The sequence below is a fragment of the Epinephelus lanceolatus genome, chromosome 18, assembly GCF_041903045.1.
Source record: "Epinephelus lanceolatus isolate andai-2023 chromosome 18, ASM4190304v1, whole genome shotgun sequence".
Lineage (NCBI taxonomy): Eukaryota > Metazoa > Chordata > Actinopteri > Perciformes > Serranidae > Epinephelus > Epinephelus lanceolatus.
The window spans coordinates 13,341,662-13,364,073 of record NC_135751.1 but is presented as its reverse complement, the minus strand read 5'-3'; the positions used below and the strand labels follow the sequence as shown (position 1 = coordinate 13,364,073).

At 40.0% G+C, this 22,412-nt stretch overlaps 1 protein-coding gene across 4 annotated transcripts in view; it reads left to right on the top strand.

The window, feature by feature from the left end:
• The window catches only part of med25 (mediator complex subunit 25), a 29,577-nt gene extending 7,473 nt beyond the window's left edge, over positions 1-22,104 (top strand). For 2 of the 4 annotated variants that reach the window (XM_033645371.2, XM_078161332.1), the window contains exons 10-20: positions 6-268; positions 3,242-3,343; positions 8,518-8,603; positions 8,704-8,761; positions 8,859-8,966; positions 9,575-9,751; positions 16,314-16,424; positions 16,625-16,696; positions 19,145-19,315; positions 19,430-19,550; positions 21,524-22,104. In XM_033645371.2, the coding sequence (XP_033501262.1) occupies positions 6-268; positions 3,242-3,343; positions 8,518-8,603; positions 8,704-8,761; positions 8,859-8,966; positions 9,575-9,751; positions 16,314-16,424; positions 16,625-16,696; positions 19,145-19,315; positions 19,430-19,550; positions 21,524-21,627 (1,373 nt within the window). In that variant the 3' untranslated portion in view covers positions 21,628-22,104. The remainder of the gene's footprint in view (positions 1-5; positions 269-3,241; positions 3,344-8,517; positions 8,604-8,703; positions 8,762-8,858; positions 8,967-9,574; positions 9,752-16,313; positions 16,425-16,624; positions 16,697-19,144; positions 19,316-19,429; positions 19,551-21,523) is intronic. The other 2 variants (XM_033645373.2, XM_033645374.2) reach the window with 2 other exon arrangements.
• Positions 22,105-22,412: the final 308 nt, after the last annotated feature.

Sequence of the window (22,412 nt, the reverse complement as noted above, 5' to 3'; positions counted from 1 at the left end):
TCCAGTCCCAGGAATGGTCAATCAAGGTCCTCCGTTCACCAGTCAGCCAACCATCCCATCAGTCGCTGGGGTGAAGATCAATCAGCCCAGCCTTACAACCGTCACCACAGCAACGCAGCCCATGATGCCACAACAACAAGTTGCTCCCAATCAGCAGCAGCCAGTCCCACCCCAAGGGCAGCCTGTGCCCAATCAGCAGCAGCAGGCACAACCTCAGCAGCAACCCACCGTGAATCAGGCCACAGTGGCTTCAGCGCAGCCCAACATGGTAAGTGATGATAATCAAGATAAAACCAATAATACCCATATCATCTGTTGTTGTTTTTTATGGAAGTTTTTCACCATAGGAGCTTAACGACCTGTAATTTAAAGTGTAACCGTTGACACTTGAGATATTACATGATGATCAGTGAGCTTTATAGGTGCTGTTAGGTTGATTTTGTTACCTTTTGCACTGAGCCAGCATAGCTGTTTCCCCCTGCTCCTAGCCTTTGTGCTAAGCTAACAGGCTGTAGCTTCATGTTTAATGGAAACATATGAGTGGTGCCAGTCTTCTCATTACACTATTCTGATTGTTCCTTTAAAAATGCAATGAATTAATTTTTTAATATAATGTAAGTAATGTTCTGATTCAAAATATCCGACATGCATGCTATGCTGCCTTGTTTGTTAAACACAGTGAGAACACGAGAACCTTAGTGGTTCATATAAGTTCAGGTTAGGCGAAGCCCCAGATTACAGGGCCATTAAGATTCTGTAGTGGAAAACAAGCTGCTGGAGAAGTATACCATCTCTTTTGCTGTAAATTCAAATTAGATCACATATAATGGACTTATTCAGCTTGTCTCGCTCTAAATATTTACCTGTAGGTCCATCAAGTAACACCATACTGAATTTTCAATAATTTATTTACTGAGCCCTACTATAGGTAACTGCACCATTTATCCCATCAACCAAACTTTAGTCAGGTTCAAAGGGATGTCCACCAACATTTTGAGATGAAATGTAATATTTCAAATAAATACTATCACTTAGGGCAGTAAAAGTTTGTGAATTTGTGCTAAATTGTCAAGGGTTCAGTGTGTGCAGCTGCATGCAGGATACACAGTATGCAGACTGATGCACCTCATGCTGAACTTATGTTCACAAGTGCGAGTTCCGCCTGTAAACTTGAAGCTGTACGCATTTAGCCCACAAACAGATTGGCATGTGAGTCACATTATGGTGAGATCAAATGAAACGCAGGAGTCGGAAGAGCTGCCTACTGGTGTCTGATCAGCTACGACAGCAACAGAGATAGAGTCGTCTAGAGGACAAGGACGGTGTGTTGGTGTTGCTTCACCGTTGTAGGGTTATTGAATGGAAACACATTGGACGACATCTCCCAGATGTGCTGATCACCAGGTCAAGGAAAAAACAAACCAGAGCCCAACTCCCCCGCAGTATTGAGACGCATAAGCAGAATGGGATAAAACAATTATTGACACAAGCGGCATCTACACTGGCATGTAGCAACGGTGGAATTAATTGAAACACTCCACCTAATGCACAAGTTTTATTTTTTATTCTTTTTATTTTGTGTTTTCCAATTCCATAGCAGAATCCGGTTTATTGCCATGTAGGTTTTACCATACCAGGAATTTGCTTTGGTGTTTTGGTGCATAGAAAAGAAAATTAGAATAAAAATATGAAATTATACTATGTGCAGTGTAAATGTTTAAAATGAAAGGGCTTGGCAGGAGTGTGCTAAGATTCACAAGCTTAACTAATTGAATGATTAATCAATAAGAGATGCTTTTACAGGCTGTTGCCTTTTGGTAAAGTGATCACTGTTCATGTTAAGAGCTTTTGTCTTATAAGGAAGGCCATGTGAGGACAGGCCCCAACCTGTCCCAGACCTTTAGTGAACTTTGTATCCTTGGATGAGAACCTAACAGCACATGCATCCAGTCATACACTACTGACATGAAGCGCAGAACTGCCATTAAGCTGTCAAATGTGACTAATGATTCTACCTGTTATTGTGCTATGGCTGTTGAACATAACTAATGACTGTATCCTATTGATGTACTTTTACCGAAACACAGCCCTCCCCACCATTGTGAAAAAGAATACAGTACAGTTGATTGATAGGCCACTGCGTGAAAAAGGGAGATTCACTGTGCGCAGAAGTAGTAAGATCATTGATGGAGACAGTTGTCTATCTGGGCACGGCCCTTCAACCCGAGGGCAGGAGAAAAATATAAAAGCTAATGTAAAAGTTCAGTTATCATCTTCTACAGACCATTTGCTGAATTAAAAAAATGTTGATGGACAGAAGACCTTCTCAAGACTGTTATTCTACAACAAAAATTCCTAGCGTTGTTGGCAGGATGGCTCTGCTCTCATGGTCTCAAATTCACTAAAGGTCTGGGACCGGTTGTGCCCTGTACTCATGTGGCCTTCCTTAAAAACAAAGGCTCCTAACACAAAGGTTTTCTCCACATTAGACATGACAGTACAGTTTAATACAAAAGTGTTTGCAATGTTCCACATTTTTATAATGAAAATAGTTTACCAAAGTTGCCAGTGTGCAAAATGTTACCTCAGTCCGACAAGATGATTTTTGTCTGTCTTCAAAACTTGCGCTGTTTGTTCAAAATTAATGAAAAAACATATCATTTTGCATTTTTTCAGTCTGTGTTGAACTTGCACTGAGCCCTGACTTCTGTGTACCGTTACACCCCAACTATCAATGTTTAAATCATATTGATATTTTCAAATGTAGTACCGCTGCTCAAGTTAGATATCAGAGAGCCAGGACTTTAGTCTGTGATGCTGTGCTGCTGGTAGCCTAGAGCTGAGTTTGCAGACTAACACACTGTCTGAAGTCTAATATCAAAATGAATTTTAAATGTAAGTACTACTATCAGATCAAAATCAGAAGATTTTCCCTTTTCCCTAGAAAATCAGTGTGGGTATAGTCAGTGTTTTTTTCTGTTTTCCAATTCATTCATTAATTCATCTTTCTGGTAGTATAACATACTTGTTGGTATAGATTAAATTGTCTTAAATTTGATTTGCCATATCTAATATTTAATGTTCCAGTTTAATCAGCCTTACAGAATAAAATGCTTTATATTACTGACTCATCTATTGGGCTATGTTTTTTACTTTGAATTGACAAGTTTATTTATTTTTATAAGAATATAAGAAATATTTATGTATTACTTTACCCCCTCCTCTTCTGTTTTCTTGACAGCCTGGTGTGTCTGGAGCTCAAGGCGCTGCAAATCCAATTGGACAGCAGCAAGGTGTGGCCAATAAGATTGTAGCATGGACCGGTGTTCTGGAGTGGCAAGAGGTAATACCTAATAAAAAAATCTGAGTTTGAATGGTTGGAAATAAAGCTGTCAAGTAAAGCAATGTGTCCCTACAGTTTAATTAGGATCACTTACAGTATTGACAACTGAATGTTAAGAATTTTATTGGATTGTTGGAAAGTGGGCAGCGAGCGCCCGACAGTGTAATTTGATAGGGTAGTAGTATATAGAGAGAGGGAGAGAAAGACAGCCCATCATATGCTCAGTGTAATGTTGCTGAAGCAGTCCACTGTAACATGTCTTGTGCATAACTAGGAGCTGTCACAGATACACCTTTCCTCAAAGTGAATAAATTGGAGAGGGCTAGTAACCCCAATATTTTGGGCAACAAAGACACGCTGACATAATGTTACCAGGTTGTTGTTTGCTAACTTAATCTTAGCTTTGTGTGGCTTAAAGTTGATTGATGGGTGGATGTTATTGCTAGTATTGGTTGAAACTGGTCATAAGCTCATGTCATATTTTGCTTTACAGGAAGAAAACAATTTAATTTTTTATATAAGAACACGAATGCATTTTTACATTAAATTATTATTTCTTTTTTTGGCATATTTTGTTAAATAAGTGCACAATATGGCTGAATATATGATCTGAAAGTGTTAAATAGGCATATTTTATTTAATCTGGAAGTTGTAAAAACAAGTTGTGGTTTAATGGGAGCTTGTTGGTAGACAAGGGGTTTCACCTGGATGCGTGTGGTTTTGCAGGACGTAGCAGTGCATGCTTCGGTGGGCTTCGTGACTGTGTCATCTCAGCCTGTGCTGCGAGTGTGTGATAATACTTTATATGGTAACCTGTGTGCATGTTTTGAAAATTAGAAGGTGGACAGAGTGGCATGGTATGAACTAGTATTATTTCTAAAACTTTTAAAGTTAGGCAAACTAATATAAAGGCTTACAGAATGTACTGTTCATGTCTACCTATGATATTGTATCTTTGGTCTTACACCTATAGGCAATGTGCAAACTGATGGTCTGCCTCATTAACCTGTCTCAGCAGGACATCTAATGTTAATGATGCAAGATATTTGTTGTTGGACACAATTTTTTTAATCTAAATGTCAGTATATTTTAGGGCTATTTAGTTATACATAATTTCTAGCATATCATTGTGATGATGGTCAATTTGAGACTTTATTAGCAGTCAGGTAAAAATAATTTGAAAATCTGCAGGAAAGTCAAACGTAAGTTGCGGTTGCAGCCGTGTCAGCAGTACAGGGAGCAAACTGTGTATCTACGTAAATTTATGATCCCAAAAAAAAATAAAATCATCTCTGTTTGAAGTTACAGTTAGGCGTGAGGTTTAATCTTGGGGTTGAAGTAAAGATAAGGGTAACAAACAACTTTTTGGTGACAGTTTTGCCAGCTTATCCAACAGGTGAGGAGATGACCCAATGCAAGCGGTTGAGAATGCGCATTAGGCACACTACGCTCTGTTGGATGTGGGACACAAGGAACCACCCCTGGATAAAACCCTGTGTTTTTAGAGAGCCCCAACTTCCCAGAGTCTCTGCTGGTTGCCTGGCAATGTCACTGTAACGACAGGACTTCAGGAACAAGATACAATGTTTTAATCAGTGAGCTATAGGGTGCTGCAGGGTGGATTTTGTTACTTTTGGATAGAGCCAGGCTAGCTGTTTACCCTTTATTACACTTTATGTGCTAAGCTAATCTTATCGGCTGCTGGCTCCAGCCTTATATTTACTTGACAAATTTGAGTGTGCTATTGATCCTCTCATCTAACTTTTAGCAAGAAGCGTAGTTCCCCAGATGTCAAACTATTGTTTTAGTTAACTTTGCCGGCCTGAGAGCTCAGCTGTAAACTGTGAGAGTTTGAGTTGGGAGCCACATTCTGCTCTCATCATCACTGTCTTGGACCTATCAGTTGTGTAAGTCTTAATAACCACCTGTCATTGATTGTTGTACAGTGTGATTAATTGCACATTATTTTACTGCCTACCACTATTGCTTCAGCTCAAGGTCAAATCGATTTAGTTTGCAGTTGCTGTGCTGAGCCAGGAAAATGGATGTTAATGGCTTTTATGCGACACTCATGAGGCCTTCAAGTGTTTGTGTTTGTGGACGGACTCCGATCAATGGCCTCTATCGACAATAGTCTCATCCTCCCTCTTGTGTTTGTCAAAATTATCTAAGTCAGTTAAATGGACAGGAATAAGAGTGGGAAGCTCGGGAAACTCTAAATCTTTTCTGTGAGCGTGCACAGCCACAAACAACCTGAGTGGACAGATTAAGAGCATGAAATATTGCTCTTAATCTGTTATTTCCTTCTCCAGCTCATTCGTTAGGCTTTCAGCTCTGTAAGTGATTCTCCTATGGAGTAATCTGTAATGTTGAGGAGAATTACACCACAGATACTAAAACTCGTTTGAAGAAATGGTTGTTGATAAAAAAAAAAAAAAACTCTCACAAGGGGATGCCAACACACTTGGCTGGAGCTTGCTCCGAGTACAGTGTTATCAATATGGTTTGTTCTGCTTTGGCTGGATTTCAATCTGTTAATTCCTGAAAGCTTTTGTTGCCTAAAATGTGGGGTAACTTTTCAGAACATTATTTTTTTAATTTGCCACTAATTTAAGGTAAATGTGGTTTTGAAAAGGATTGTTTTGTTGCTCTTCACATCTCAGGCTTTCTTTCATTCCTGCCTTAGCGATCCCTGGAAATATATAACCCATTTGTCTGCAGAGAAAGCCCAGCACAATACATTTGTAATGGACAGTACAGGGACTACAGTGGGCCTGACTAATATGTGATTGATTGATCATTGATCCTGCATTGAGGCCCTGAAGATGAAGCATGCTGGCGGTTTTCTCTGTGGGATTGCAGCATTGATGCACTCGGAAAGCAGTTCGTTTTTTTTCTTTCATTCTTGACATTTTACTAAGGAACAGGTTATCTGCAGCTCTTTAAAAGTCCATCCATCCGTCTGTTTTTTAATTGCTTGTCCTGATTGGGGTCAAGGTGGCAAAAGGGTGAGCAGGGCAGCTCACGTGTGCTTTTCTCAGCAATTTCCTCCTGCTGCTTCAAAGCCAGTTTGAAGGTGTAGTACCCCTAGCATGTCCTGGGTCTTCCTTGGTGTCCACAGCAGTCGTTTGTCCCCACAGCACCACCAGAGAGAGACAGTTTGTAGACATCCTTAGCTCACCACAGGAGTAATGGCTTTCAATGTATCACAGCAACAACCCATGCTCCACCATAACTGGGCAGTGGGAAATGCGTCTGCAGTTTAAGCTTTTGCCAGATTTAAAAAAAAAAAAAGTGTAAAAGTAGATAATTCCCATGTCGATATAATTAGCTGTGAAAGATAATAACTGACCACAATAACTCCTGAATCTGAGGTTGGACATTTGGAGTCTCCTTTCCAGCACGTTGGTGTAGACTTTCTCAGGGACAGTAAGAGTTGTGATTCTAAGACAGTTAGAACACATCATCCAGTCCCCTTTCAAAGTAAAAAATATGGAGGTGTGAATTATCTAAAAGTGTGTTAAAAGCACTAATTTTGTTTTTCACCTTGCAGTAATTTGTTTCCTTGAGCCACATGTCCACTCTAAACTTAAAGGGGCCCCGTACTGCCACCTTTAGATCAACAGAATAATGTCAAATAGGGTTGGGCTGAGGGACAGTGCCATGCCAGTCATCAACCACTGAGGCTGACATCGTGATTTAAGCCCCCCACCACTCTGTTTAAACCAAGATGCAGGTTTCTAGTGGCATTAATGGCATTCATTGCATGCCTAAAAAAGGTACAGTTCTGATTTATCGAACTGCCACATGGACAGAGCGATAGCCCTTTAAGCAACCAAGTTTGTCGCCCCTATCTTGAAGATTTGGCAGTGCTGCTGATCAATATCTATATCAATATCGATGTGTATTTTTAAATTTACTGGTAACTTTAAATAAATATCACTCATTTTGGCAGATGGGTCAAAAAGTGACAAAGCAGCCTTCTGAGAAAGTTATACATACTGAGGCCTACAGAAACATTGCATGCAATAGTCCACCTTCCACAAACATTAAGAGCACCGCAGTGCTAAGTCCTCAGTCCTGTAACTTGTGCTACTATAATACATAAAGTTGGCAGTTTGTCGGCTCGCATATTTGTCATAATCAAAGGTTTATGACAAAATCACTCGACAACACTGACTCTTGTGAGCACATGGTGAGAGAGGAGAGGGAGAGACACTGTGCTGCTGCCGGAGAAGCCACTGAATCAGTTCCCTCTCAGCGGTAACTTGCTAAAAGAGTCTAAACAGTCCGTAGGTGTTCATAAAACAGTAAGGACACCCAGGCGGTATAATTTTGCTTTCAGTCATGCTTGTTGTTGCCGTAGGTAACAGTACGTCAATATCGCGAGTATCACAATATGAATTTTTCACAGAACATTAAAAATTATACCGGTATTATTGTGAAGAAGATGATATGGCACACCCCTACAAGCAAACATATTTTTTCTTACCATCATAATTTTTTATAGTAAAAATATACGAAGCAGGAATTGTCTGCTACTGTCTATAAACGGTATCGGCAGCAAAAGTGAAAGCCAGCCCCAGCTTTGTCACTTGCCATTTCGCCTCACTATATTTCTGTTTTTCCGCGCTATGTCCGCAAGTTTTGTAGCTTCCCTTTTGGATGTGTGCTGCTTATGGTCTGGCACATGGTTGCTTCCTTTGTATAAAATTCCAACGTCACCCAAGGGCTGTGCCATGGAATATCCTGAACGCAGCAAAATGAGAATAAAATACAGGCAGAGAGCAGAGTCTCTGAGGAGAAATACAACAACACTCACTGCTAGTAGGATATGTAAGTCTATACTTTTTTTTAGGAAAATCCTGCACAGTATATCTTTCAACATGATCAGGATATGTGTTTCATTTTCTGCACTCCTTGTACTTGCTCTGCTTATGTAGCATTTTAAAACTTTGATTACCTTGTTGAATTGAAAGTGTGGTGTTTCTGACAGCTTTGTTGTTCTTTTTTTTTTATTTCGGTTTGATTATTGGTCAATATTTTATCGATTACAGGTATCGTGGGATTTTAAGAAGTTTGCCATGTGCCCCTCCTTGAGGTGTTCCTCAGACTCACTGTCTAATTTTGCTCTTCTCTTTGTGTATCCCCTCACCCTCTCCCTTTTCCCGCAGAAGCCTAAAGCCTCTTCTATGGATTCAACCACCAAACTGACGCGTTCTCTGCCATGTCAAGTGCACGTTAACCAAGGGGAAAATCTGTGAGTAGCCAGTCAAACACTGTGTACTTTATCTGTAGTACAGATGGGGTTGTTTTGTGCAATTTACACAATTTACTGCAGCTGTTGTGTCTCTAAACAGAAACACAGACCAGTGGCCTCAGAAACTCATCATGCAGCTGATTCCACAGCAGCTACTGGTGAGACCGCTCTTCAGCTTTTGTTTTAGTTTGTGAAAGTGTTATTCGTTTATGAATGATGCATAACTAAGTTCTCTTTCGCCTGCTCTTTCTGCAGACAACCTTAGGTCACCTCTTCAGAAACTCTCGAATGGTTCAGTTTCTCTTCACCAACAAAGACATGGAGTCGTTGAAAGGCCTGTACCGCATTATGGCCAATGGCTTTGTGAGTTTTCAAGCACTCTATTTCCTGAGATTAAAATGTGTGTTCCCTCCATGTCCCCAAACTTATCCATCATTCACTATGCCTAAATACATTTTCCATGAGTGGCAACTGAGTGCAGGTCCCACCTCCGTCCAGTAGTTGGACTGAACATGAGGCTGTGTTGCAGTGTTGTGGTGAAGACTCTAGAGGGGGTTCCAGGCCATACATTTAGTCAAGCCAGACAGTATGATGTTAAACATGCTTTGCCATCAGTTCAGACAAAAACCTTTAATTGTTTAGTTTTGTGTCAGTTCCAGAAGGCGAGAATAATGATGAGAGTTTTGTCAGTGTGTTGTATTGTTAATCAGGTAATACCATTGAGAAATAGCACAGGCATTAATAGTATTCAGTCTAGCTGAGCTCTGCCTCTTTGCCTGAATTTGATTTACAGCCCAGGGAAAGCACAGTATGAATTAAGTTAATAACCATTTGCATTCAATTTATAAAACCGATGTTTGGTTGGGCAAAGGAGCTGAGGAGTAGGTTATTTCCCTAAACCCGAGCCCATTCCATAACTACAGCAGGGTCTCATGTCAAGGTCTTAATCTGCCCTGTGACCCTCCCCGCAGGCCGGCTGCGTCCACTTCCCCCACACGACTTCGCCGTGTGAAGTGCGAGTGCTGATGCTTCTCTACTCCTCCAAGAAGAGAATATTCATGGGCCTCATCCCCAACGACCAGAGCGGCTTCGTCAACGGCATCCGGCAAGTCATCACCAACCACAAGCAGGTCCAGCAGCACAGAGCGGTGAGCAGTGATAGGAGGAGGGAGCGGGGCCGGTGGGGAGGAGAGGAAGGTTTCAGTGTGGAATGGGGATACCAAAAGGAGGTGATAATGAGCAGGCATTATAGAGGAGCACCGGGGAATTGAGGTGCATTGTTTACAACATTAAGGTGCATTGTTATTGACATTTCATTTAGTGCACCCAGTATCTTCACAGCAGCCGCTAACGTCTCTCACTCTAGCAAAGGCTAATGGGGCTAGCATTAGCTAAATTCCTACTGCAGCATTAGCTGACTGTTGCACTCCCACCTCATTATCTCTGCTTAAGTGAGGGAAATATAGGTGCAATACATATGCGCTCTTTATGTTTGATTTGGTTGCAGCATCAACAAAATTGCCTCCTTAACACTGTGTGTTGTGTTAGGTTATTATTTACGGTAAATACACCGTGTTAACAAGTATTCAAGGCTTAATGGTTTTTAAGCTCGTCATTATACAGTACACAGTGTTTGTAGTGTTTATACAGTGTCCACTTTAGTGACACCTGTGCAATTAAATGGCAAGTGTGCAATTACAAACCTAAAACAAATCTTAAAGCTCAAATTTGTCATTGTTTCTAATTAGTATAATTATCACACCCATCTTTATGGTGGAATGTGGTGAAACACCAAATGCTGATCAAATATGCAGGTAGATTTGCTCCACTCATCAACCAAAAAACAATGCTCATTTATTGAGTGGCTCGTAAAATTTGAATATTCACTAGCCATCAGTGGACAAAAAAGTTAATTTTGCACCCAGCCTGCAACTGTTATTGTTTTCATTATTGACTAATCTGCCCATTTTTTCCTTGTTTGGATGTCAGAAAACAGTGAAACATGGCTTGTGTAATTTCCCAGAGCCCAAGGTGATGTCTTCATACTGTCCCTTTTTTTATATGACCAATAGTCCAAAAATTTCAATGCTGTTAAGTTTATTATCGTGTTTGACAAAGACATTTAAAAAACACAAAACCAGCAAATGCTTTTTTGTTAAAAAATTAGCGGGGTTGCCTCAAATACCATTTTGGGGCTTTGAAACTTCAGTGGCAGTCACCCGCAAATATCCAAGCTTGGATGAGATGGGACCGGGGGATAGTGGTAATCAATCATATTCATACCTGCTAATCAACCACCTGATAACCATAACTTGGAACACCTCGAGTTTGAGCGCTCGCTAAATGCAATGCAAGCGCTTCACTACAGTTGCCAGCGTCGGATAACCATCCACAATTTGTCTCACCTGTTCCGTTTCCTCGTCAGACAATCAATTTAATTGCTTCAATGACTGCGCTAAAGACACTGGCCTTATTCGTGTCTGATGCTTGCCACCTCCTTTCAGTTTCCATCCACCAGTTTACAGGTGCAAAAAAAAAAAACACAAAGAAAGTATTCAAATACTTAACTTGAATGTCGAATACCATGGCAGTGATTATAGCTTTGAAGCTTTTGGCTCTGCCCTAAAAATGAAGCTGTTGCAGCTCTGCTTTCCATGCTGTTGGGGGGTTTGTCATATTTAGAGCTGAAATGATTAGTTGATTAATCGAGAGAGATACAAATTTATCAGAAAAAAAAAATTTGGTAGGCAATTAATTGTTGAGGTCATTGCCCCCAGAATACCTCAGATTTGCTGGTTACAGCTTCTTAAACATGAGATCTGGTAGCTTCTTTAGTCTTCTGTGATAGTGAACCAAATATCTTTGGTAATTTTCACATTTTATTTGCCTGGTTCTGTACTTAAAGTGGTATTACTGTTGGCGCCACTGTTGCAAAGACAACTGGATCACTTTCCATTTTCCTCAGAGCCTTGCAACTGCCACAGTTTCCAATTACTTGGTTGTTCCACTATCCGCCATTTCTGCTACTGGTAATAGTAAGTTAGTTTAGTTGTCTAAAAAAGAAAAACAAGTGATTTGAATATGTCGCCTTGGGCTCTGGAAAATTGTGATGGGCGTTTTTTTAGTTTTTTACAAATTTCATTAATTGGAAAAATAATCAGCAGATTAATCAGTAATGAAAATAATTGTTAGTTGCAGCCCCTGTCCTATTTTACAGTACTCCTGCTGTGTAATGTGATCCCAGCTGTCACTAAATAAATTCATGTTACCTCGTGAGTTGGTGACATTTCACTGTGTACCAACAAGGTGAGAGAACTTCATTAAAACAGAATATGTGAAAAGTTGTAGATTTGGCTTTAAACAAAGCACAGCACAGCTAGATATAATTTTTTTACTTGAGGCTACCCAGATGTTAACATTACATGAGACTCGTGTAGGAGAAGTGATGGAGTAGCAGTGGTTTGTGCCAATCTTTAGGGACAGGATAAGGAAATGCAGAGACAAGGCCCCTCCCTTCAGCCTCTGTAGTAAAGGTAGAGCACTTCTTGTCTCCGAGTTCATTACAGGTTACAAATGCTGCTGCCATGTCCACATGGCATGGAAATTTCACTTTCCCTCTCTGCTCATCTTCATCCCTGGAGACAGGGTGATTTAAAATGTGTCCTCTGGATTAGCTGTCTTTTCCATCACAGGGCTCCACTCCAGCTTATTGCATCCAGCGCAGAGGGATGCTGCATCGCTCTGAAACAATGCAGCATCCAGTCACAGAGAAGCAGCGAGTCTCCATTTAAAAATGAAGCCTGTTGTCGGGTTTACATGAGTTAGATTACATTTCTCCTCGCAGTCTGCTCTCATCAGCGGTGATAACGCTTGTTTACTCACCCTGCTAATTTTATGTCTTCGCAAAAGCACGTCAGCCCTATATGTAAGTTGAAGCCGTGTGTGTGGGAGCATCGGGCCATTTAGAGAAGGCAGAAGACATGAAATTGTAATGAAGATTTTTTTTTTTTTCCTGGCTCTTGTGTATCATCACATATTCAGTGCTGCATTGCTAATAGGGAAGCGCTACAGCAATCTTAACGTAATTAAAATTTCAATTTGGACCAGTAGTTAAGGTTTCTCTGAGCAGAGCCCTGGAGTGGCATTCTTCAGGAACCAGATTGCAGTTTGTTCTGTGTACAGCGAGACTAAATTGAATATTTCTCTCCAAAAAGCGATGTGGGCCCTAAATCGTGATCCGGGATTTTACAGGTTACTGGGTTAAAGACAGGAGATAAATCACAGACAGAAGAAGAGAGGAAGAGGCAGCCGTTTTGTTAGTTCCCTCATAAGACCTAAAGCTGTGTGTTGCACTGTTACTGTTGGTCAGAAAACACAACGTGCATTAGTGCAATCCCAGGGTGATTTGTTCAGATTCAGCAAGATGGATGGGTGAGGGTGTTTTTCCATTGCATTTTTTTCTCTGTTGTTAATAATTTGTGCTTAGAGAGGGGCTGAAACACACCACATTCCTCCTCGTCTCTCCCTCAGAGTAAAAACACATAAGTCACCACAGTACCTGCAGAGCACAGCTAACTCAGGGGCACCACTGACACTTTATTATGTTGCCTTTTTTAAAGTTTTCGAGTCTCATATTGTGATTTTTAAAGTGGAAATAGACATTTTTTTTGTTTTGCACAATGCACTGACTATAAAATAGTGACACCCTCTGCATTTAGTTTGGCTACCTGTTCCCTGGAGTCCCTCCAGGATTTCTGGCTTTTTTGGGATTGTTGCAGTCTAAATATTCTGATTTCACCACAGCTTTTGTAAAACAATGCAGTCCACGTTACAATGTTTTTAGGCATTTTTTTCAATGAAATTGCAGGAGCAAGTGAAAATTGCAAAACAATTTTTTCATTTTATTTTTCACATAATTCATTAAATATCAAGGGCAACTTGTTCTAGTGAGAGTAAAACCACACTGTTCTGAATTTGTGATCTATACAACACCAACGTTACCACTTAACTCACCTTGATTCTTTCAGCACTTGCAGTATATCTGGATGCAACAGTCTCTCTTGAGGTGATTTGTCTTGTCTGTTAAAGTGTTTCAACGCTGTAGAAAAGTGTTTGTCAATAGATGCTTTTCATTGTGTTCCCCCACAATGTTTCACGCGGTGCAAAACAAATTTACCTTCGCCTTCGTGCAGAACATCGGGGCATAGCCTTGCCTGGTCTTTAGCAGTAATTTTTGTTGGTGAATGTGAGACGTTTGTGTCGCACATGTCTGAATCTCCACAACCGGAAACAAGGTGAGTTTTGTAACATTGTGCCAGAGACTGCTTAGAAAAATTAAGAAACTCATAGGAAACTGCCATGATTGGTCAAATTTGTAGCAGAATTCACTGGGATTGGTTAAATTTGTGTGAAGTGTTGCGATTGCGATGTCACAACATCCTGTAGGAGCTGGCCTGTAAGCCTCGTTTTCACTGTGCAGGTCTGTCCACCAGTGGGTACGATCTCCCAGGAAAGTTCAGGCTTCATGTAAGGCACAAACGAAGTGTCAGCCATAGCGCAACTGAAATGGGAATTGAGTAGCGCTTCTGTTTTCTCCATTAGCTATTGGTAGCTATCACCAATTACCAAAGTGTATCAATAAGTTCTTTGCAGTTACTATTACCAGTAGCAGAAATGGCGGATAGTGGAACAACCAAGTAATTGGAAAATGTGGCAGTTGCGAGGCTCTGAGGAAAATGGAAAGTGATCCAGTTGTCTTTGCAACAGCGGCGCCAACAGTAATACCACTTTAAGTACAGAACCAGGCAAATAAAATGTGAAATGGGCTCATTGAGTGTATCTTTAGAGTTCTCAGTGATATGTTTCTGAATAATCAGAACCTAGTTTGCAGGTGTGTTTGCAGAAAACTTTGGCAGGTAAAGCAGCAGCAACAGGTTGCTCCCTTTCTTTTTACTCGACGTTTAACTCCGGATGGATATTGCATATGACTTTTCCCACTCCAGAATTTGCAATCAGCTTTAGTCATCAAGCGTTCAGTTTGTTTTTAACTGTGAAATCCAAAACAGCAAACACCTCACCAGGTGGTGCTTGAAGTAAAACCTCCACTGGTGTATCATCGTATCCATGTTTGTTTTTGCTTCCCATCTGCACACTCGTGTGCAAAGTGAATATTGGGTTTCAGCCCAACACTTTCAAGGTTCTTAACACAGTAAACACCCATTACACGCGGAAAATATGCTGACTGAAAATGCAGATTATGAATTGATTATGGCAATGCATAAATATCAAAATATTAGACTTAGAACTTTTACATTTTTTTTAAATCTCTCTTAAAGGAATATGTCACCTGGAAAAATTACCATTTATATATTAATTACTCATTGAATTTGTGAAGAAAACTTTGTATTTTTCTCATGCCTCCATGTTGAATGCAGAATCAAAAAATGTGAACATTCTTCGTGTAATGAAATAATCAGGGTCCTCTTTAACAACAGTAAAACTATATCAAAATATCCATTTACAAACTCTCACCCAACTCATACTGTTTAACCCAGGTCTCGTTTATCCAGTCGTTTGCTCAGTACTTCCCAAACACTTGCATTTTGCTGAAACATTACCATTTAAAACACGGCAGTACAGTCTTGCATTCACGAGCAGCGTGTTTGGGCACACGCTTGTGTTTGAACTCTGCTCGAGCAGAGCTCCATCCTGGACCCCAGGAAGTGCGCCAGGCTTTGAAGCCAATATTTGTAGTGGCCAAAAAGTGGAGTTACATTGGTCAGGTGATGCCATCGGGCCCAAAAAGTAGACTTACCCATAGACTTACATAGTCAAAGAGGCATCTTAAAAAAGTGGAAATTTTTTTGAGCACACAGGGATGTTTTGATATAGTTTTACAATGACTAGTTCGTATACATCAATTCATGGAGAATGTTTGGCTTTTCTTCCTTCACCATGGAGGCATGCAAGAAATCCAGAGTTTTTATCACGAATTTAAGGTAACAATAGTAGCGGATATTCAAACTGACCTATTGAAACATTAAGTGATGGGACAAAATCCACAGTCCTCGAGCAAATTTGGTACGAAGAAAACTTTAACCTTGGAAAATACTCATTTGATGTGTGTAATTCAGAGTCTTATACTGAAGTCTTATATTTTGCTTCAGCTGAATTCCAGAGTATGTTTTCGCACAAACAGAGGACTAAGGATTTTGTCTCCCCATCACTCACATTGAAATTGCTTTAAGAAGGGATCTCTTTGGAGCCAATATGAGAAAGAGCATTTACAGTGAACAGTAAAGCTTTTAATGCACTTATGGGCTTGTGAGTATTTATGTATTTAAATCTTTTTTAACAGTCTCATTGCAATCAAAATTTTCAAACAGACATACAGTATTAACATGAATATACAAATTACATACACAGAACTTGATTATGGATATGAACACTAACAGATCGCAGTGACATTGACGATCTTCCCTACTTTGACTGTTGTGGTGCAGTTGCCACAGTCCCCTGCAGTCCTCAACCTAATCAGGAAACACGATGTATTTGTTCTGCGCAACTTTAAGGTGTTAATGAGTATCGAGGTGAAGCAGAGGTGAGAGTGAGGAGCCTGCACACTGAGTCAATAATTAAAGGTGGTAAGAGCATGACATTGTGGGAAAAATATATTTTCTGCTACTTCACTTTTCCTCTGTTTCCAAGCAGCAGCTGGGCGGTGCCGGTCCCATGCAGCCAGGCCAGGTCGCCCCCAACCAGAACTTCCTCAACAGGCCCCCTGGCCCCATTCCCGTCTCCCATGGCAATGTCCAGCAGCAGGTAAGTGAAGCCACTCTGTGCTGGCATGTGTGCCTGTGGTTCCACACCAGTTTCCCCTTTCACACTGCCTGTTGTTGACACCTTTACTGCCCCGGGGCCCGCTGGTTTCTGCATGCCTTGCTGGTAACCCTTTCCTCCACTGTCCTCCTTTTTTTTTTTCCCCCACACCCCTTCTTCTCTCTGATCTGTCCTGTGTCCAGTCTGTGGTGGTGGGCATGCCCCCTGTTAGTCAGGTCTCTATGATGGAGGAGCAGCAGAGGCAGAACAACATGGTGAGACCTGCGGTAGCCTCTCGACACACTCAATCAACATGTGTTCAGAGTGTCCTCAGGAATTTAATTGAAATTTTAGGGGCTGTAAAATATTATATCATCATTCAGTTCTAGGTTTTTATCTTTAATCCTATGTTCAAACGACACATTTTATTGAACTACACGGATAAGCACACAACCCATTTATCAGTACGATGCACATTTTCCAACACAGTGTCCTTTATCTGTCCTTGGGTTTATGTTGCTTATATATAGTGTCACAAATGACTATCACTGAGGAGTGAGCTGCCTTTTTTCTTATTTTGGATGATATCAAACTCAATTCCAGTCTTTGTGGACATCCTGTTGTTTTACGTTGTTAGGAATCCTGTGTTATACAGGTACAAACAAACTGTCGTACTCACCCCACTGCTCAGCATCAGGCTGGTGCACAGTTAATTTCCTTTTAGCATGTGTTGACTTTCCCAGCCCCTGATGAATGTTCCTCTTGTAGCATGCCACAGGGGAAAAACGCATATATCATTGATAACATGCATGCGTATGTTTGTATATTTTATTAAATAGGAAGTCTTTGCATTGTGCATGAGGTGACAAGCACAAAACCAACAGTAGATAGAACTGTCTTAACATGATGGTTTACATCCACCCCTGAATCACTGTCATCTTTCCTATTTTTCCTCCGACGCTGCATTTAGTGGTGTTTTGATAGTATTCAGATCCTTCGAATTATACATTACTACAAACTCTGAATAAAAATGCTACTTAAGTAAAAGTATGGCAGTACAACCAGGATCATATATTTAAGTGCTAAAAATAAAGCACTCAATGAAGAAACATTTTAATCAAATTAAGCGGAAACACTCCAGGTGAACTAGCTAAAATTTTTAACCAATATACAGTATGTTACCATGAAACTTTCCCAGCTGATTACTAACATGAAGGCGGTTATTTTTGTTATTATTATGGTTTTCTGAAATGATTTTGTTTGAATATGCTACTGAGGCATTATCTAATGAAATATTCACTGATTTGCTTACATTTACAGAACATCAATTCTGAACCCTGCATGAAGCCAGGTTCAAAATTCTTGTTTCATTTTGTTGACACAAGGGTCAAAGATTTTTAGAGAACGAATTGTAGATAACTCTTTGTATCACTCCATAAATCTGAAAATATTGTCAACAGCCATGAAAAATCCATCTTCACCATGTTTTTAGGAATAAAATGTTCTATAAATCAGGTGATGGATACAGAAACAAACCCAAAACAAAAAAACAAAGCTAAATATATAGTTAGGAATAAAACTGAAAAGTTTGGTGTATGTAAGAGCTACTGAAGTTCAGATTTTTGGCTCAGAGTATGAGGAAAAACTCATTTTGAGAAAATTGCCTTTAAAGGTATTGTAAAATTTTCTACATTTTAGACAACAAATAAGACACTACAGGTGAATAGGGTAAAAACTTTAATTAATAGATATCACCCTGAAACCTTTCTGAAATGTTATGTTTAAACATGCAAATAATGCATTATTTCACTAAATATGCATTTTTTGTGCAGACATTTCCAGAATAGAAATCTGAACTAAAATTAACCTAAATGTGTGTTTTGGATGTTTTCCTTTGTCTGAAAGAAGACATGTCATGAAAGCTCCCCAAATTTCAAAATCATGTTTTCACTTAGGTGTCTCATCTTAATAAATCAAAAATAATTAAAATTATTAAAAAGAAAAGCAGCAAGTCCCCATATTTGAGAAGCTGGAAGCATGAAATATGTTTGTATGAAAAATAACTAAAATCATTATCAAAATTGTTGCCAGGTAATTTTCTAATCAATCAACTAATTGCCTCAACTGCAACTGTATATATATATATATATATATATATATATATATATATATATAGGTTCTGTGAAAAAGAAATCTTGATTTTTGAAGTAACTAATAATTAATAAATAATTGTACCGGAGTAAATAGTACAATATATCTGTGTGACTTTTGTGGAGGAGAAGTAGAAAGTGGCATTCACCTCAAGTGAGGTAAAAGTACATCAAATTTGTACAGTAGTTAAGTGGAATACTTGAGTGAATGTACTTGTGTACACACCAGTGGCCTCAATAATGTTGTCTAAACATTGCAGACAATAGCCTCAGTTACCAGTCTTAGTAAACACTCCTGTCTTCCATATAAAACCAATAAACAATTATTTTCTACATATTTAAGTCTTCTTGTAATAATCACTTATAAAATTCCCCTGACAGGATGCAACCACTTGCTAGAATTTTTGACCTTGTGACATGTGGAAAAAAAGTTGATTATGAGTCACTGAAATCTAAAGGAATTTTTAATCCTGGCATCTGGATGTTCTCTTGCCCTTTTTTAAATTATGAGTCAAAAAAGGGTTTTCTGATATGACATGAATGCAGTTTACAACATCTTAACCTTTCCCTCAGATGGCGATGAGAGCAACCGGACCAACAAACCAGCAGCCGCCGGTCAGCGGCGCTCCACCCAACCAGGTCGCACAAAGTGGGCAAGCCCAGCCCCAAGGTCCCATACTCCGCCTGTCAAACCCAGGAGCCAATCCACAGCTTCGCAGTCTTCTCCTCAGCCAACAGCAGCCCGTAAGAGTGCAACAAACGGCTGAGTGAATCTGTAGTAAATGTCTCATACAGTAACTGCTCCTCTGGAGATTCTGTAGAGGTTAACATGGCTTATCCGTCTCTGTGTCCTTGCAGCAAGGTGGGGTGTCTCACATGCCAGGCATGATGTCTCACCAGGGTTTAGGACAGCAGTTGGTCCATCCGGCGCCAGGAGGGGGGGCTCAAATGCAGGGCCAGTGGAGGCAGCCCTTGGCAGGTCAGCAAGTATCCTGCACAGAGGTGGAGAGAGTTCAGAAACATGTGACTCAACTTGATATGAAATTTTTGAATATAGGTCTGAAAATGTACTCTCTGAAGGGTAATAAGGTTGACATCCAAAACCACTTCGAGAAACTCATGTTGCTTGAAACTGACCAAGTTCTAGGAGACAAATTGTTATTGGTTTAACACAACTGCAGTAGACGTCCAAAGTTAAATAAAGACCTTAAAGAGCAATTTTAGCTCTTTTTATCCCCTTTACTGCACTTCATGACGACTTTACATTACTACAGACAGCATACATTACTTTCTACAGACTTTTACAGAACAATGTTTTTTTTTCAATACCACATGCAGCCATCTGTATCTAACAAAAATCAGCTTGCAAAGATTTGCTTGAGTTAGATATTCCATCCCTTGTACATGCTGCCCAAATTTATATTTTACTCACTTAAACGTATACTATGAAGAATCATCAATTACTGTTTGTTAACACACTCACCAGCTTAAGTGGATGTAAAAGCCGGCCAATCCCAGACTCACTCTCGTTTAGAGTTTCGCTTCGCTATATTTGCTTCTTCTTCTTTTTTTTTTTTTCTTTTCTTTTTGGCACTGTCTCTGAGCTGTGGGCTGCTCACGGTCTGGTACCTGGTTGCTACCTTTTTATTAAGCCCCTACCTCACCTGAGCGCTGTGGGGAGTAAGCACCCATAAACGTCCCAAACAGAGACGATAAGAAGAAATACAGGCAGAGGGCTGAGTCTCTCCAGGAGAGTGGGTCATAAGTGATGATAGAGAGGGAATACTTCTGTATGAATCTATACATTGTTTTCAGGAAAATCCAGCGTAATATCTTCGATTTATGTGCACCTTAGTTGAAAAAGTTTGGAGAACTTCTGGTGCATTTATATATTGATTTGAAGCTCCAATTTTAAAGATTTCCACTGCTAAAAGATTCATTTCCCTTTGATGGCCTTTTGTCGTGAAGCGTGGTCCTGTGCACTGATGATGAGTTACAACCAGCGAGAGCGCAGATTGGTTTTCTCAGGCCCCATTTCAGTCATTGGTTCCCTTTTGTGTTTTGGGAGATGAAAATACTGTATTATAAATCTTTTTCACTTCGCTTTTAGAGCACATCTTTGTGATCACCCCTGCCCCAACACCACCAGTGGGATCTTTTTACTGTGACACATGTTCATTTGCATTTATTGGCACAGACAGTATGAGGAAAATAAAGTGTTTTTTTTTTTTTTTTTTTGGCCATCAAAGCATGTCAACATGTTCTAGGAGAAACCCAAAATGCAAGTATGAACCTAAAAATGAGCATAATAGGTCCCCTTTAAGCAAAACGTGCGAATGGAGCCTAAGTTGTTTTTTTTTTTTTTTTTTTTTTTTCTTCAAAAAAAAGAAAAGCCACTTCCACTCCACATTATCCCTGTCCATATTTGCTCATCGTTTGTTGTTCGGGTTTGATTTTTTGATAAAACCGTACAGGAATACATCTAGTCACAGTGTTGACTTAGAAGTCCCTGACGTCTGAGCTTTGAGGCAGTAGATTTATGCACAACGTAAACATTTCAAATCACTGTACACAACAGTAAAGTACCTTGATGTTTACCCATGTCAATCAAATCTCGAGTGCCTCTAAGCTGACCTTCCTAACAAAATGAATGGAAACAGATGGCTGCATGGGAGGGAAAAACAGGCTCGAAGAAACGTCCAGTATGATTTGGAAAACAGTGTGTAGTGATATAAATAATGTATCCAGATGTGGGGACTTTAAACTGTAATTGTCATTCAAACTCCAGAATCTGTTGTACTTACTGTATGTTTAATTAAGGAGAACACCTACAAGTACTATAAAGTGTTTTATATAGAAAGAATAAATTCCGAAAAAGTAAAGAGAATCCTTCATTTCAATCTCTCTTCCTCTCTCTCCATCCCCTCCCAAACAACCCAACCCTGTGTGCAGGTCAGATGCTGATGTCTGGAGGTCAGAGAGGTGCTGTACCGCAGCCCGGGATGCCCCAAGTCTCCAGTGTCATGGAGGATGAAATCCTTATGGACCTTATCTGATTGACCGTCACGGAGTCAGAAACAGGATCTTTAGTTGAATCTCAGCAGCCATTTGGCAGTTTGGACCCATGCATCCGCTCGGTTGCTTTATTGCTACAAATGTTCAACATAATTAAGGAACAAATCATGAATAGTTTTTTTTTTCTTTCTTAACGGGACTGAGCAGCTGAAGTTAATTAGGGGCAGACAATGTGAGCATTAGTTTTTCACGTAAATGGTCAAACTGACAGCGTGCTAATCCTCCATGCTACTCACAGGACGAAGCCAAACCAGTGGAAACAGTCAATTATGTTATGCTTATGGAGACTCTACTTTTCTATTCATGTTTTGTTTAGAATTTTATCATGAAAATCTGAAATAGTGTTATTTTTTTCCTTTTTAATTAAGATTTAACTTTTTTCTGTTAGATTTCTTTTTTATTGTTATTGATAAAGTTGTTTTTATGAGAATAAATAAAACTATGGAGTACAGACCGTTGAGGAAGTCGTCATCATTGTGAAGAGGTTTTTGCACATGTTGTGCTCGTGGTGGCCTGCCAGAGTCTCCACAGTCCTGCTTCCCCATGTGATTGCAGCTTGGACCCTTAAGGTGAGAGAGAGACTGAAATAGACACAGTAATAGATAGTTCAGTGTCTTTTTCTGCCAAATAGTGTCACAGTGTTAATTTTAACTACTCCAATATGTCGTGGAACCATAGAGAGTCCCCTTGTGCCAAGTAGTCCTACCAGATGGCATCAGTTGGCCATGTTTCCCTTGGCATAACGTACAATCAGGCTGACCGCATG